Source organism: Vicugna pacos, chromosome X (assembly GCF_048564905.1).
Source record: "Vicugna pacos chromosome X, VicPac4, whole genome shotgun sequence".
Lineage (NCBI taxonomy): Eukaryota > Metazoa > Chordata > Mammalia > Artiodactyla > Camelidae > Vicugna > Vicugna pacos.
In genome coordinates this window covers 94,764,894-94,783,389 of record NC_133023.1, presented here as the reverse complement: position 1 = coordinate 94,783,389, position 18,496 = coordinate 94,764,894, and the positions used below count along the sequence as shown (strand labels likewise).

General features: G+C 37.2%; 1 protein-coding gene across 5 annotated transcripts in view; it reads right to left on the bottom strand.

Annotated features, from left to right (window-relative positions):
* Positions 1–108: 108 nt before the first annotated feature.
* INTS6L (integrator complex subunit 6 like) overlaps positions 109–18,496 on the bottom strand; it is a 50,602-nt gene continuing 32,214 nt past the window's right edge. For 2 of the 5 annotated variants that reach the window (XM_072955977.1, XM_006219509.4), the window contains 10 exons: positions 17,169–17,301; positions 11,844–11,938; positions 10,740–10,850; positions 8,302–8,520; positions 7,079–7,202; positions 5,908–6,050; positions 4,042–4,276; positions 2,334–2,708; positions 1,468–1,561; positions 109–1,080 (listed from right to left, as the gene is read on the bottom strand). In XM_072955977.1, coding sequence (XP_072812078.1) covers positions 972–1,080; positions 1,468–1,561; positions 2,334–2,708; positions 4,042–4,276; positions 5,908–6,050; positions 7,079–7,202; positions 8,302–8,520; positions 10,740–10,850; positions 11,844–11,938; positions 17,169–17,301 — 1,638 coding nt within the window. In that variant the 3' untranslated portion in view covers positions 109–971. The remainder of the gene's footprint in view (positions 1,081–1,467; positions 1,562–2,333; positions 2,709–4,041; positions 4,277–5,907; positions 6,051–7,078; positions 7,203–8,301; positions 8,521–10,739; positions 10,851–11,843; positions 11,939–17,168; positions 17,302–18,496) is intronic. The other 3 variants (XM_031671306.2, XM_006219510.3, XM_015252297.3) reach the window with 3 other exon arrangements.

Genomic DNA, 18,496 nt, shown 5'->3' with positions numbered 1-18,496 from the left:
TTAAATCCTCATATTAATATTTTGATTTAACATTGTGCACTTTTTTTCTGAAATAACACATCACAAGAAAGACAAAGACATTCTCTAGCATTAATGAACTTGTGAAAATTCAATAAAATGATTTATTTTATATATGCAAAGTCAAAATCTCTTTGTACACTTAAATTTTTGCAAATTAATACAAACAACAATATTGCTCCATATAAACCTTTGTATAAACATTAAAGGAAATATATACATTTTTTTCCTTTTAGTGCTTCTGAAGCACAGAATGCACAAGTCCACCTGAAGACTTTCTGTGGTCACACATGAGAACAGATGTCAGGGGTTGGGGTAGCCTCAGGTGCACTTGTAATGTCTCTAGACAAAATAGAAGAGAGTTGGAGGTAGACTGTTTGGTGACTCTCCCTTCCCACTCCCATGGAGAAATAAGTTACCCAAATAGCAGCTTTCTTGCTCTTTGATTCAAATTGTCCTGAATATTTCATGGTTTAAAAGGCACAACTAGGAATTGTCAAAAACTTTGTTCAGCACACACAAGATAACCAGTTGGAATCTGAGCACCTATTCTTTCTAAAGGACATAGGAGGAGCACCAAGTAGTGCTCTACCTACAGGTGGCCCCTGGTCACTCTGGAAATGCCCAGGACAGCCAAGTTCAAGAGTGAACCCTTATCATTTGTGGTCGGGGCGACAGTGTTTACTGAATTTAACCTGCTGGACTAATAACATCACCTTTCTCAACTGGGAAATGTAACACCAAAACAACAAATTAATACTTTCAAAGAAAACTTGTAAGGCAAAAGTCAGGTTTTACTGCTAGGGAATCATAAAACAAAAAGCTTCACTGCCTTTTCTTAGCCTCTGGAAGGCAATTAATTCCCTTGACTAAAACATTATAGGATATTCAACAATATCCCATTGCATCCTACGGCAGAGAAAACTTGTTCTTTTGTCTCCTTGGTCTTTGCATTAACATGATGATCTGCTGTCTATGTGGTTAACGCTGTTGACGAGGTGGTGGGAATCTATTTTTTCTAGAACCTTCTCGAGGTACTGAATTAAGACCCGTCTTTTGAACCTAAAAATATAAAGAGAAATTTTATTAACCAAAAGGTCCTTGAAGCACTTATAATGGGCAAAGTGCAGTTCCACAAAGTGGAACTGACAATCTACATGGGAAATAGAAAATGGATCTTCATGTAAAGATAGGGCTTAGCAAAAACCAACAGTGCCAACTGAGAGCCCAAGCCCACCTCAGACTGTGAAACGCCTAGAAGGCTCCACAGACTTGGGTGAATGAGTTGGACACAGATGATATCTAAATGCCTCCAGAGACAGCCATAACCTTGAATGAGGACCAGGGCTTAGGAAAGCAAGTCAGCATGAATTCCTCCACCTGTCTTGCACTGGGCCCTACTGCTTAAACAAAGAAAGAGAAAAACGAAGAGTTCCTCTTTACACCTACCTTGCGGCTTCCTTGATGGTAAATTCAACAAATTGTTTCTTGACTGCAAGAGGTCCTTGCACTCCTTCAAGCAAAATGAAAATTCTTTCATACTCTGAAGATATTTTAAAAAATTAGTATTAAAATATGCACGAAAAATAACATTCAGTCATTAGGCATCCTCAGTAATCATTCTTTGTGTGTGGAAAGTTGGTACTAGTTCGTATTCGAAACACTCAAATCAAAACACCTGTACATATCTGCTAGGGAAACTCCGTAAACACTACCCAAATGTGGTTGGCTGAATAATGCCCCCCAAGTTGTCCATGTTCTAATTCTAGGAACCTGTAAACATGTTACCTTGTGTGGCAAGAGAGACTTTACTCTGCAGATGTTATTAAATTATGGATCTTGGGATGGGAAGATAGAGAAAAGAGGAAGTGTTAACATTGCAGGCTTGAAGATGAAGGAAGGGACCATGAGCTACGGAATGCGGGTGGCCTGTAGAAGCTGGACAAGTGAAGGAAACAGATTCTTCCTACAGCCTCCAGAAGGAATGTTGGCCTGCCAACACATTCATTTTAGCTCGCTGAAAATAATTCAGATCTGACTTCCACAGCTATAAGATAATACAGTTTCGAGCCACAAAGTTTGTGGTTACCTTGTTACAGCAGCAAAAGGAAACTATTACAATAAGAAAGAGGGAAAAAAAAGAGAAAAAGGGGTATTGCATATTTTTAGCTGAAGCAAGAGGAATCGTTTTAAATTATGTGAAAACCCAATACTTCCCCAAAATGCACCTTAAGAGATAGCCTGAATCTCCTCTGAATCATAAAATGAGATGGACCTCCCATTCTATTATTGATTGACGTTCTTTCACTACTTACTTCGTCCAAATTTTCGAACTTCCTTCATTAACTGATGTTTTATATCAGCATTGATTCCTTGCGCCATAGCAGGAGTTATTTGCAACGTATTTGGCACAGTTTCCAAAGCAGATGTTATTAAGACTTTCTGATCATCTACAGAGACGCTGCAGTTTTTGGTTCCTCCTATAAGTGCATTACTACCAGGTTTGTGGATAAGGGCATCTTTCCTGAGACTAGTGAAGTCATCAGACACAGGATCCAACTGGTTGGGTAGAATACTATCTCCTGCCATATTCATAAGCTCTGGTGCAGCAGATTTTGACAAGAAGACATCAGGTGAGATCTGACCATTTTCCATCTTCTCCTCATGGACATCGTGAGTGACAGTAACATCTGGAAACCAAATTAAGAAGTTGAGATATGAGGCAGGTGCATTATAGCAACCCATAGGTAGATTCCAGTGTTCCTCAGGTTTGAGGAAATTATTTTATAAAGCAAGGGGATGTACCAGGTGGAGTCTGAGACCCCTCAAATTGAGCTCAGGAAGCCAATAGGAGAAAAACTACTTTCTTCTCATCATGGCACCATGAATACATACGGAACCAAGTAAGACAATACAGCTAATAAACATTCTCATCTCCCTGGAGTGGAGGGTTTAGCTGCAGCTTGTGCTTTATCAGCTGAAAAGCAGAAAGTCGCACTTGATCTCATGATTTCTGTAATTTATCTATAAAATGCCATGCTCTACTGAGCTTGACACCAGCCTACATGTGCCCCCCTCAAACTCCCTCCTCTCTACCTCAAAAGTTCTGAGGAAACAGAGGTGGTGGCCATTAGATCTGAAGGCTCTCTCTGTTGTCCATGTCCATGTTGGACATGTTACCATGTCCATAGCTAAATTTGAGTCTGGAGTTTGGAGCCAGTTGTAGTTTAGTATAAATATAAATATCTGAGTTGTTGAAATGTAAATCTTATTTAAAACCCTGGGACTGCATGAGATCATCTAGGGAGGGGGTACAGTGATGAGGAGAGGGTCCAGAATCAAGCTTTCAGTCCCTATGCTATTTAGAGGTGGGAAAGAAGGCAAGAAACCAGAAAAGGAGGATGAAAAGGGGTCACTATTAAAGGCAAAAGAGAACCAGGAGTTTGTTGTGTCTGGGAACCCAAGAAAGGTTCCATGTAGGAGAGAGTGAACAACTGTGTCCAAAGATGCTAGGAAGTAATGGCAACTCGTGGCTGACCCTGGGGACCTTGATGAGACCTGTTTCAGAGGCATGGAGAAGGCTGGGCTAGACTGTACAGAGTTAGAGCATGGAAGGGAGATGAGGGCACAGAAATCATATGTAGACCCAGCCTCTTATTGAGCCCATTTGCTCCTACAGCCTCGGGAACCTGCTTCATCATTCTGACTCATGCAGCCACTCCAAATGGCTGCACCTCCTTATGCCATGCCCTGACAAAGCAAACACGCACATTTCTCTCCATTTCTCCATCTTGCACTAATTACTATGTAAGTAGAGATCTTCCCCTCATATAGATTGAGATCCTTGAAACAGGGTCTCTGCTCCCCACAGGGCCCTTGGTACCTACCACATCGATGATTTAATAATGGCTTACTTAGTGAACAAAAACCAAATACAAAAGAAATGAATACAAATGAAAAGAAAATTGTTTAGTGTCTTAATCCTCTAGGAGCCATAAGGAAATCACAACCACTACTCTATACCTGTATGTACAAGGGTGGGTTTTATGAGGTTTGGATAAGATGGGAACCACGAGGCTGAGGGTGGTCCCTTTCCGCCCACATGGTTAGTTACAGTAGGTGGTATTTGTGGTTTTCTCAACAGCAGGGACATACTCCGCCTTCTCTTAGATGACAGAGGACTGCTGGGTTCTCCAGGACGTTTCCCTTTGTTTTGTGGCCCTGCTACAAACTCATCTGCTTCATCAATCATCATTCCCTAAAAAACATCAATGAACATATTCCATTGAAGACAACACTGCAAGCACTCTCCATATGCATATACAATCATGCTTTACATCAGCAATACCGACCTTAATCATGGGCCAAAGATGTGCCATGCCCCACACAGAAAATGCTACTCAATTTTAATTCAATCTAAGTGGAACAAGGAGGAAACTAAGATGGAAGGTGTTGTCCAAGGTCAAACATAAATCAATCATGATTAATCAGAAAGCTTGGGGGAATGAGCAACTCTCATAAACCAAAATGGGAATAAACCTACAGCTAGCTTTCTGAAGAGGTATCAGTCATTTTGCATCAACCCTTGGTAAGGGAACTAATTCCCTTTTGTGTGCTTTTGTGCTTTATATTCATCATTAGGAAATATTGATAATCACTGTACAGAATGCTGCATGTCAATGGTGAAGGGCAGATAGATAGAAAACGTCATTCTCCCAACAGCAACCTCACAGAGATTCAAGTATGTCCACCTCGGGGATGTTCAACAAGGAAGGAGAGGGCTTTTTACTCCTGGCGGGTATATAAAAGATGAGAGCCAGCAGTATAGGTTAACTAAAAGCTGTTCTCATCCAAGGCTAACCCATTAGTTGAATAAAATCATGACAAATTACTTTTCCAAAGCATTGCCCAAAGCAAAACAGTACAGAAAGGGGAAAACATATTCACTGAGTATGTACTACATGTCAGGTAATGTTCTAAATGGTATACATGTACTAACTTAATATTCCACCGAGTTCTGTTAGTTAGGTGTAGTAATTATCTCCAGTGCAACAAATGAGGAAACCAAGACACAGAAAGATTAAGAAAGACTCCAGTTAACTGAGGATTTGAGTGAAGTGGAATATCTTTCCTTCTAGTTTTGTTACAGAAGACATTACTGCATGGTCTGCACCTTAATAACAATGGTCTCCTCCATGAATGCAGATATAATCCTCATTTGTCTCCATGCTTATATGCTCAATCAGTATATCTCTCATATATACACACAGAGACACACACACATACACGCACGCACACACGCACACACACACACACCCCTCACATTTATATCTCTGGTAGGACAATCTGATAAAGCAACATTACCTAGTCTTTAAATTTCAAGAGGAATACTTCATCACTGTCTAGATAGAGCACTAGAAATCTGAATAATGTAAACAGAGGAAATAAATGGTGACCTCAATATTAAAGGAATTGGAGTGTAGAGGTGGGAACAAATACAGACTCTGGAGCTGGAAAGATGTGGGTTCAAATCCTGGCTCTTCTCAGCTGTGTCACTCAAGGTAAGCCACTGACCACGTGAGCCTTGATTTCTTCATATTAGAGGGCAGATAGTAACACTCATCTGCAGAATGGTTGTGAGCATTAATTGTGGTCATTTAAAACATTTGCTGCTACTAGGTGCTCAATAAATGTCAGCTATCATTTTTTTAACCAACACACTCTTGCATCAGGAGGCTCCCACTTTCCATTCACAAAGAACCCTGGCGTCATATTTTATCTTTTACACAAACAGAAGGAGAACCTCTGATTTATACATATTTTGCCAAGAAGAAAGGAACTATAGCAAGAATATCACTATTCAGGCAGACATAGAAACAAGTATCCTACCTTCTTATCTTGTTTAAATGGATTGCCAAAAGTATGTAGCCTTTTTGGTTGATCAGGATCAATCTCTCGAAGTGGAGAAGCCAATGTCTTAAGATATTCCTGATAGTTACCCATTTGTGCAACTGGAACACTATGAAGGGAATCTGCAAAATCACCGGAAAAGAAACAGATGGTATACAGTTGAAGGGTATGGTCCTTTTCAGAGGACATGATCATAGTCTGGGTTAGCACTGTGTATCTTGGAAACTGATAGTCTAAAATCTCAAATCTAGTATTCTAGGATCTAAAATCTTCTCTCTTCATCCTACTCATTACTCAGTCTACCATCACTACCGCCTACAAGCTCAAACCACTAGGCTAATAACAACTCCCTTACTTATCATACCAGGTTTGAGAATGGGCTGCCATTCTTTATACCACCATCCCAACTCAAACCACCATATTTTCTGTGTTTTGAAGAGTCTGGGCTCCATGGTTTCTCTTATCATCCAGAGAACCTTGGTTAGTGGGCCTTACCCTCTTGGAAAATTTGATTAAATTGATGGACTCTCTTTCTAGAAAAGTTCCTTCCCTCCCCTCCAAAAAACTTTGTGTATAATTTCAGGAGTTTGGCCAGGCTAAGAGTTGCTCATTTTAATGGACAAATGACCTTGTTTAAAGTGAACAGAATGGAATAAAGGAGAATTGCACACCATCACCAATTATCTTGGACAATATCAGGTTCATTTTCTTCATGTAAATGAGGAATTCAGATTGAAATCATGACAAGTAGGCTGGGTGGTATAGTGTTGGGGTGGGCAATTTCCTAAATCTGATAGACCTAGGTTTTGCCACTTTCCCACTCTCTAAACCTGAGCAAACTACTAAAGTGCTCACTCTCAGTTCCAATGTCCATAAAATGGGCATAAAACAGTGTCTATCTCATGGGGCTGTTTTGAGACTTACAAGAGCTAAAGCATGCGTGGTGTAATATATGTGCTGATGAACGTACACTTTCTCTTAAACCCGAGAACAATAAATTGTGCCCTGGTAGATGAAGGGATTCAGGGAAAAGAGGCATTATAAATATTAAAGGATTACAAAATAACTTACTCGTTATGCAATAAACATCTTCGTGTAAGTCAGGTTTGACATTTTCCTATCACCAAAAAATACTTCTACATTCACTTACCTTCATCTTGTCCGACAATAAACTTGTGCGTTTTCAGCAGATTGGATCTCATTCTGGTTAACTGGTCTAAAAGACCTCTACGTGGAATATCATAAGCATTTCTATATGTCTGAGGTTTCAAATCCTATTTGAAATGAAACAATTTCAGTTATTCCTGAGGCTCTTAATATAGAAATGTAATTCTTAATCCTCTTAAAATCTTTGTGAAGAGAGGGATATTCATTAAAGCTAAATACAGTAGAATTTTCCCAGTGGAAAATTTGCCTTTGCTGGCCCTATTCTGAATTCTAATACACCCATGTAGCATTAAAGCCACTGGGGATATCCTTTTTTGAATGTCAACTAAAACATGAAATCCTGAGATTTATGCCTGTGACAGCCTTGCAGGTCCACTGTTCATAATCTAGATGTATTCCTTGGGCAGCCATGGAGGTGACCTGCTGGGACGTCCACCCAGGAAGCAATGGCTAAATCCTACAAGGAGGACAGTTAGCCGAGCACCTCCAGCTGCAGTACCTTAGGGATCTGCTGCAGCATTTGAGCCGGGGCCATGCTCTTCCCAGGATGCCCCCAGCCAGTGACTGAGAATGGTCAGGGGGATGTTAGGGCTAGCCAGTTCTGCCCAACATGGACCTCCTCTATTGGGAAATCATGGTGCCAGAGGTTCCTGTTGAGCTGGCCAAGACTTTCTAGAAGCTATACTAATGTCTGAGGTGCTTCATACCCATTCTTCCTTCCTTCCCCCATCCTCTCACAGGTGCTAGTTCAGCAGTGTGATCTGAAGGTTAAGCAGACATTTGGTCCTGTCCAAAATGTCCATGGAGACATTTGGTCCACACCAAAAGGTCCTTGATATTTGGTCTTGTCCAAAATCATTTGGCATGAACCAAATATGCTCATGGATATGTTTTGGATCGGGCCACATTTCAAGGACCTTTTGGTGTGCACCAAATGTTTTATGGACATTTTGGACAGGATCAAGGGATCTGAAGGCTCTCCCTGCTCACTCCTGTTCCTTCTCCCCTTCATCTTTCACAGATTTTACCCCGCAAATACATCATTTAAATCCATTGGCATCTGCTGGCCGGATAATTCCTAAACTGGTCCATTAATAGCTATGAAGTCCAAAACACGATTGTAATTATTTCAAAACTAAATTAATATGAAAGACATAAATGTATCAGACAAGTTCAAACATATAAGCTATTTATGTCACAATTTACCTTGTTTAAGAGTCCTACTTGGAAGCCAGCAAATTCTTTGGTATTCAATTCTGTCAGTCTCGGTGCAGTTTCTCCTATGATTTCTTTCAATAGTTTTCTAAAATTTTTACTGTAAGTCAAGGACACACCACCTCCAGGATGATTTTTCACTTTGATTCCAATTTCCTGGGGAGGTTTCTTCCCCACTGATGCTAGTATTCGTTCTGACTCTAGTTTGGTCTAAAATGAAAGTACATAGTATGTTATGAAAAGATCTATATTGCCACTGTCCTTTCTTACTACTTAAGAAAGATAACACTTTAAGAACCCCTTTGAACAAACTGCAATTGCAGATCACAGAAAAATGGATAATTAAACATTTTCCTGTGCTTCTCTGTACTACCACAGCAAACAGAGAGAGGGGACTAGGAAGACAAATAACTTAATATAGTTTTTTCTCTTGTCTAGTGTCAAAATTATGATTGACTCATGGAGAAGATGGAAACCATGGGTAAGAATTACATTCATAGACATTTAAGATCACATTTTGTTACTATAAAGTCTAGTCTAAGTCAACATATTCATTTTAGACCCAGACATAAAGGGTAAAACTCTGTGTTTATAAAAGTACACTAGTACTAAAATTCAGATTACATAGATTGGCATTATATATCTGAAAAAAACTTATACTGTTTATTTCTAATATCAGACCACCCAAAAAAAGGTAATGCTTAATTTAACAAATATTATCAAGTAAATAATTTGTAGTATGTACTCAATAAGTTTCTTACTTAGAACCAAAAAAAATTCTCTTAATAGACACTATTATACCATATTGATAAATATTGCTGGAGAGTGTATGGTAGCAATATATTGGGCATATATTGTGATTTACATACATCTGAGATGTTCAAAGAACACTGGTGACATAGAGTTATTAAATTAGTAATTAAATTAGTAATTAGAGCTAGTATAAATTAGTAATGATCTTTTTCTCTAAAAGATGGAATTCCACCAATGGTTCAGTAAGCACAAAATAATTTTGGATTTCTTGTGGTTTGGTCAGAGATATTCATTAATTTTCCCTAATTATTGGAATTAAGTATGTGTATTATCTTTTTTTAAAAATAAGTCATGAAATAAGGGATAAGACCAAATGAAGGGTCTATTTCCATAAATGGTCTTGAAAGCTCATTTATGAAACTGTACAAGCAATATGTCTCAGAAGGTCCCAAAACTTGCATGAGTTTCAACTCTGTTCACTATTCTTCCTTCTGGCCATACCCTGCTGACACAGCCTTAAAGGCCTAAGGTAAACATCAAATAAAAAATATAAATCAATAGATCAATAAATAAATAACCAAAACAAAACATTACCAACAACAACAAAAATCTATTAGCAGAGAGGAAAAGGGATTAAGGGGACACTTGGTAGATTAGAAAATCTGGGTTTGCCTTTACATTCTTTTGCATTTATGAGCACACTGGACTAGTAGGAGCTGGTAAACTCCAGACCATACTTAAGTTGTTGCAGTTCCTAGCCAGGTATGTCAGCATCCCAAATTGTGGAGTCACTTTGGTTCTTTAGTGTCAGAAATCTGAGACTTTTTTGCTTACTACTCTCTGTTTTCTAAAGGCCCAACTTTGAAACATCTCCAACTTGAAGCATTATTGTCACTGCACATGCTACTACTATTCCCTACCTGGGAATACATTTGTGCATAAGAAGAAACTGAGAGTGCTGCATTCATTTGTCATATAACATAACACATTTGTATGGCGGTAAAACTCTAACTCAGTAGTTCTCAAACATTTTCACCCTGCAAGAATGGGCTTGGTAGAGGTGAGAAGTATGATAAGTAGGGGTGAGTGGAGGATGAGGTACTAATAGAGAGGGGCAGGCAAGGGACAAGGTGAATAATGGTAAATGAGGTGGGGGTGCAAAGGAACAGACGGAGGGCTTGTCACCCTCCTGTGTGAGGAACACTGGTCTCACCGCCTCCACTCCAAGAAAAAGCAGACTGGTATTTATTGCCTAAAAACTAATTTCAGGCAAGTCATTTAATCACAGCACGCCTCAGGGTGCTGACCTAAAAAAGGGGGATGCTCTAGCCCAATGTGATCTGAGGAGAAACTAGGTTGAGGATAGACAAAATGTGACCCATGAGATAATTCTATTAAGCCTCTGCCCCTCTTAGGCCACAAAATATCAACCAGCTTGTTGGGTAGAACAAACTGGCAAGCAAAAGGAGAAATGGCACAGCATCAAATGATACTGACAGACCCTTAACTGCAGTTAAATGGTGAAGCTAGAAGCCATAGAGAATCACATTATTACTAATCCATAAAGTGTAGAAATATATACACATTTAATTTGAAAATTACAATTACACTAAAGAATAAGGAAATGCACTTCTGAGGGCAAAGGATTTTTGTTTGTTTGTTTTTACCAATACTACCTGTTGGCTGAGTTTTTTAAGGTAAGAGATAACACTGTAACTAAGTCCACAATCTAAATTATCTGATATCAGATTTGGAGCTCCCATCATCCTTAGTGCTTTCTTTAATGGCTATAAGGAAACAAAATACACAACAGTAAGAATAGAATAAATCTTAAAATACTCAAAGTTCAGTTATAAGGGGCAAAGGGACATGATTCATTTCTTAGAAGTCAAGGTGCTGCACATAAAACCAAACATGGAACATTAAAAAGTGGCAATGAAAATAGCAGAGAAGTAAGGAGCAGAAAGTAAAAAAATCAGAAGAGAGTGGGATAAGAAGAGCAAGTAACAGCAAATTCAAACAGGTAAATTGCTTTCAGCTTAATTCCCAAGTTATACAATCATTTCACATTGCATTTTATCGTGCACCCCATTCCTGCCATGGTAAATAGTAACACACCCCAATTTCTCCTCCCAGTGACACCAATGGTACTACTTAAAATTCTGCCTTTTCACCTCTAGAAACTTGGCTTAAAGTTTGCCACATCCACCTCTGAAATGATTTTGATAATCTTGATTTAGATTATATGACCAGTTCAAAATAATCATGAATATTTTTCTCAAATTGTAAACATCCAAATGATGCCAAGTAATTTTTTACTCTTTTTGGATCCCCCCAACCAATGCTCCTGTGTCATGCTGTGTCTAGGACACATTTAACAGGCAATAAATAAATATAATGTCTTCAGATTTTTTTCCCCCAGAGAAAAAACCCATATTGAGAATTTCTAGAGTTAAAAAGGGAAGTTGATAAAATACATGAATCCAGACCTATTTTTCTTAAATTCCAAAATTACAATTTCATAAGGTTAGTTTTTATAAGAGAAACATAGATGTGTTTTATAACAATAACCATGGCAGTTAAAGGAAATAAACAGCTCTTTTGTGCCGCCATGACATCTCCAAGCTATTACACATAATTTGAGAAGACAATGGCGACCCAGATTTATAAATTTTAAAAAAACTATCTTATTTCAGGGGTAAAAGTCTTGGTTCATTGAAATTTCTTGTGATAAGAATCATCACTGATACAGTTAATAATATATACACATGAATACATACTAATAAGTAGTATGGAGGCAGAGTTTTTAAGTAGCTGTCAAAAGCCTGTCGCCACTTCAGATTTGGCTTAAGCTTGTGAACTTTAAACAAGTCATCTGCAAGAGAAAATCCAATAAAATATTACATTATTCCAGTCCTAAATTCCAAGCTTTAAATCAAGCAACCCACATCTATTTTATAAATTCCTAGAAATTTCTAGTTTCTATTACATTAGATGAACCTTTCATCAGAGTTTATTTGATTATCTTTTCTCGTACTATGTACCAAAATTGTATACAGTAGTTTTCTATAAAATGAAATAAATTCTCAAGGAACACATTCACCTTCCATTTGTGAAGCTACATAAAATATAATATTAAAATACTAACTCTGATCTATGTGAAATATTTTTCTGACCTCCTACATACTGGTAACTTTAGTGTAGTAATTTTCACCTGAGGCGGAATCCATGGCCCCTGGTTGATGGAATATTTCTTTTATCTAAATAGAGAATGTTAAAACAACAACAAAACTAACTCATAGATACAGAGAACAGGTTGGTGGTCCCCAGACATCAACATGAACCTGCCACACTTACTATAAATATCAAAGATATTATAAATTCATCCTCTATATTGTTTCTTCAGGTTTCATTGGCTATTATCCAAAAAACAAATGCTGTACTTCCAGGGACAAAACCATTCCTATGCCATATGCATAATTTCTCTAGAAATAGGGCTATTCTTTGAAATTCTGAATTACTTAAGAAAGACAACCACATATTTTCTTCCTTTTACAGCTATAATAAATTATTCACTCCTACTGAAACTAATTTAAATGAATTTACAAAGTCATAAAATGTAGGTCTTTTGTTCTTTTATTACAGAGTAGAAGGAACAAAGAGAAAAAGATCTGAAGAGATTTCTGGCTCATTATAGCCTGCAGGTCCTTTAAAGACCATTCATATCTTGACAGAAAGGAATGAGAGACCGTGGAAATATCCTGTTATACCGTGTCTTTGCGTGAAGTCTGTGAGGAATTAGGCAGATTTTGGAAACTAACTGACAAATTTAAATACCACAAGACTGAAGAGACATTTAGATATAAATAGGTTATCTAATGAGAGTTAATAATAGTCGTAATATTTCTAACAATACCAATTGCAATGATTCCACCCAGGAGCCAATTTAGTCTAATTAATTTCTTCTCAGATTTATTTTTTTAACGGGGGTGAGAGGAAGAAAGAAAACCTTCCACAGTCTAGATTAAGGGTAGAGAGCAGTTAGGGTGACACTGCTTTAGCCACTATCTCTGTAGCTCAGAGAATGATTTCTATGATATTAGATTTCCATTCACATGGAGTTTCTAGGATGGTACAGTAAAGACATCATAAATAATTAGCTCATCCACATCTGAAAGACAAGGAGATGAGAGTGTGGAATGAGGGTAAAATAACACTGCCAACACCTCAAAAACTACAGATATTTTCTCTTCTGGTTCCTTTCTGCCCACTTCCTGCTTCAAAAAGGAGGACGGCAGGGGTTTGAATCTAAGCTCAGCCACATGCTATGTACTTAGCTCAGTGAGCTTTGAGAAATTACTTCACCTTTTCTGTGCCTTCATCTATAAAATGAGTTTAATGATAATTGCCTTACCACGCAGGATTGTTCTGAGGAACTAGATCATGCAATGAAAACATTATATAAAATTTATAAATGGTGTAAATTGTGAAGTACCAGATATACAGCGATTAATACACATCAAATTATTCTCTTTTGATTATTCTCTTTTCCTCCTCTTGATAATAACTGGTCTTAATATGGAGCTGAACTTTATTCCTTACACAAATCCCTAGTTCCTAATTTTAAAAAAAGGTGATTGAAGGTGGCATGTTTTTAAAAAAAGAAAAGTTGCTTCAAATGCCTTAATTTGTGTAGTTATTGACCCTTGATAGAAAAAAATAATAATTTCCTAATTTCCTGCTTGAGAGATAATCCTGCTAACTGCAATAATCTGGTTACCACCCTAGTGACATGATTGTTATGGTAGCTCATTGATGCAATTAAATGTCACTTATCCACCCCAGGTAAATTTTAGTGCTTAAATAATTAATTTTGGGGGGTGTAGGTAATTAGGTTTATCTATTTATTTATTACTTTTGGTGGAGGTACCAGGGATCGAACCCACAGCCTCATGCATGCTAGGCATGCTCTCTACCACTGAACTATACCCTCCCCCTCTAGTGCTTAAATAATTAAAATTAAATAATTTTTTTCAAACCAAACTGTATCTGGCTTTATTAAAGACACTTCATAAACAGTCATGGTATTTCAGGCAGGCCATGAGCAGACAATTTTTAACAAACTTCCTTTTTCAATAGACTATCAAAATCAGAAAGCCACTATAAAACCCAATGAAGTCTTCATGTGATGCTCTGAACAGGGAAAGTTTAGAGTGATGGTTGACATTTCACACTTAGCATATTGTCTAACAACTTTTCACAAGCTGACCCAGACTTTTAGGAAATAGAAATCTGTTAACTACTTTTGACGGAAATTTTGAATTAATAAAGAAGAAACAGGGCTCACCTTTATGGACAGTTATTGTACAATGCAGTACTATAGTGATGTTCCAGAGATTATAAAGTATATGTTATTTAACTTGACTTTTTACTAAATGCCCTGCCTGTTAAAACTGCAAAACTGTCCTATATCTTTATATTATATCCTTAGTATGAAATTGCAGTGCCTTCAAGACCTATTAAGATAACATAGATATTAATAATGACAATAGTAATAATAATAATAATACTGAGAGCATTATTGAGCACTTACTGTTTGCTAGGAGATTCCTATGCAATTTAACTGTATTAATTAATTTAATCCCAACTAAATCCTTTTGAGGTAGGTACTACCATTATCCCCACTTTACAGATGAAAGAGCTGAGGCACAGCGAGGTTAAGTATTTTTTCCAAGGTCACAAAGCTAGCAAACAGCAGAACTAGGATTTCTATCAGGGCAGCTAGGCCCTATAGTCCATACTCCTACTCACTATGAGGCTACACAATCCAGAAAGTGAGGCAATGGTGGAAATATTGAGAGTTTCATGCCAATTTATGTCGATTTCATTTCGATTCACAGGATTCAGGGGCCCAAGGACCTCTGGTCTCAAAGGGTGTGAAACCCTATGGTCCTTGGAAGACATGGGTTATAGAAAAGCCTAGACATGGATATTTGAAGCCAAAGAGTAGAAGGTGAACTGGGTCAAGTATGGGATGGTCCTCAAGTGGATGTATGGGGTTAGAAAAGGGGGAGGAATAAAGGATATCTCTGGGGTTTCTGGTTCAGGATGTTTGCAAAGGGCTAGTGATGCTCTAGGCTGGGTTGCATTCTCAGTGTTGTAGGTTAAGGAGGACCAGGAACAAATGCCACACATGTTTCTCTGGCGACAGAAGACATTTCAGAGAGAAAGGAACTTGGCATTTGGGGACTAGAGTAATACAGACTAAGAGGTGACCAGAAAGACAGTGCCAGGATTTGACCTTACATAGTACTGGGGAGTCAGCCAGAGGAGTGTGAAAGGAAGCAAGCTAAAACAGAAGGTTTAAATAAGATCCAGAGACTCATAACATAATACTGAAAATGTACATGTTTCAATTGAAAATCTCTCAGCATTCCAAGAACCAGGAAGCCCTCAAAACAAATTCAAAAAGACAATCAAGAGATGCCAACACTGAAATGATAGCAATGTTAAAAATATCCAATAAAGGTTTAAAAGGAGCCATCATAAAAAATATTTCAACAAACAATTATAAACAGGCTTGAAACAAATGAAAAAAGAGAAAGCCTCAGCAAAGAAAGAGAAATTAAGAAGCAGAAGATACAAAGAAGGAGCAAATGGAAATCTTAAAACTGAAAAATACAGTAACCAAAATAAATAGCTCAAAAGCAGAATGGAGGGAAGGGCCAGAGGAAATCATCAGTGAACTGGAAAACAGAACCATAGAAATCACCCAATCTGAACAACAGAAAATAGACCCCCCCAAAATGACCAGATAATATGATCTGCAAAATTTTCCCCATTCCATAGGATGCCTTTCACTCTGCATTGTATCCTTTGATGCACAAAAATCTTTAAGTTTGATGTAGTCCCGTGTGTTTATTTTCACTTCTGTTGTCTGTGCTTTTGGTACCACCTCTCTCTTATTATTCCTTATAACAGCATGTGAATCTATAATTATCTCAAAATAAAAAGTGTAGTTGAAAAATAATACTATTAACAGTCTAAGTGAAGTATAAACCTTCACTTTATAGTGAAAACTTTAGGTTATAAAGGTATATTTAAGAAAATGGGGTAAATAAATCCACAAAATAATTTTTTATTGGTAGTCTTATTAATCTCAAAGACATAACCTATATTCTGTATCAGTGACTATATTTTTAGATTGGACTAAGAAATAAATTAGATAGGCTATGCAAAACAATCATGCTAATATATTTATGATGACCCACTTTTACACTTTCTAACTTACAACATTTAAAAGAATTGCTTTTTCAGTACATTTAATACATATAGTATTTATAGCACTAAAAATCTTATGCTTTTAATGTCTATGTTAAAACTTAGCAAAGATTTGATCATTTTATCAAAAATTAAGAAATCCCACCAACGAAAAATGTTCACAACTTTACAACTAGAAGGAGACCATGTGGCAATATATTACTCTAAACAGATGTGGCTCTTTAAATGAGAAAAAAAAATCTCTACACACATTTTCAGTGATGTCTGAGTTACAGCTTCTGGAGTTGTTTCTTTTAGAATTTTGCCATGGAAACCACAGCTTCTACAACTGCAGTTACTGCAGAATTCACTCTTGTACCTATTTGCTCTTCTTGCTACCCTGCCTAAAACAGATGCTTCAAGAGCATTTAACATTCTTTTGTGGAAGAACATAGTGCAAGACAATAGCCCCACAGAAACCCTATTTTCTGAAGGAAATCATCAGATTCTTTAAGGGTTAACCCCAATCAACGGTATTTTTTTTTTTTTGGCCCAAACTCCTCTACCAAAAGCCAAGTGTGCTTAAAACTAGGTAGAAGAGGGGTGATGGCAGCCTAAGAATCACGCCCCAGAGGTTAAGAGTCTCTTCTGTTTGATGTAAAAACAACAAAAGGAAAATGAACAAAACAGAAAACAGTATGCAAATTCTATCCTCCCAATTCAGCTTTTAGACTTTTATATATCCCGATATCCGTTACTCTTTGTACTGAAAATGCGTCATTCGTCGTTTATTTTTCTTTTTTGTTCTATTTTTAAGATGATTAAATGGCGCATGCTTTACTTACCTAAAAGAGGAAGTAAAACTGGGTAGTTGTACGGCATCACAAAGAGGTTTACACAAGTTAAAGTCGTACTGGCTTTTAAATAACCAAATGGATATCCAAGTTCATTGTATTTTCCACTGCTAGTAACAAATACCTGAGAAGACCATGAAGTAATGCACAGTTGTGACAATAAGGATTTTATGTAAAACCAAACACAGCAACATTCCATACGCACATCAATGGCACAATTTGATTATAATTTAAAAATGGGAATAGTGCTTTCACTATGGTTATGTCAAAATGTATCATACTAAATAAGAATGTTCATAAATTGTGTTAAGTAATGAAGCTGTATTGTGAAGTAAACATTCAGAGACCACAGGCTGCATCGACAGTACCCAAATATTTACTTTGTTAGCACAATGGAAAATAAGGCTGAAATACCACTAAGTGATACCAGCCATTAAAACAAAATGAATTCTCAAAAGAACAAGTGGTGACCAGAGAGGAGACTTTTAGGAAAATGGAACATGGCTCCACGCCTAAAGCATGCAATTATAAAAACAAAGCCCATTTAAAGGGTTATGCTAACATTCCTCATGTGCACTACTATTAAGTCTTGCTCTACTTCCCTTTGATGCCCCATTTCTCTATCCATTTATTCATTTTTCATCCAATAAATATTTATTGAGGAGCCTATTATAAGCCAGGCACTGGTGCTAATTATTTTGAGGCAATTATACTGAGCAAGGAGATGCTTTGCTTCCATCTGGAAGGCATTTTCTCTTGTAAATGACCCTGGTAGAGGAAACATTCAATAAAAAATAAAAACATCTTATTCCTTATTGATATTTCTGATTTTTATATATATATATACATATATATATTATATTATATTATATTATATTATATTATATTATATTATATTATATTATATGGTCTCATACACTTGATATGCTATTCTGGAGTCCTTTAGCTACCATGTTTTCTCTGTGTCCCATGTTCACTCTTTGGCCCAAGTCAGGACACCAGCCTGTGTCTTTAGGGACCCAGACCTTTACCTTTTCCAAAGTCTTTCAGCAGGATCATTTAAGACAAAAGTCAAACCTTGGTGGTGAACAGAATCCACTTATTTTGCTAATTCTTAGTACCAGCAATGTAACTTACCAGTTCATTAAATTCTTGCTCTACTTAGCTATAGCTAAGACTAAATCTTTCCTATGTAATCTATGACTCCACAAAACGAGTTGTGCTAAAACATGACTCATCTACTCGATTTCATGCCTTAATTGGAACCTTAGTGGAAACAGATAATCGTAGTAAAACATGCTGGATTTCCCCCTATTTCC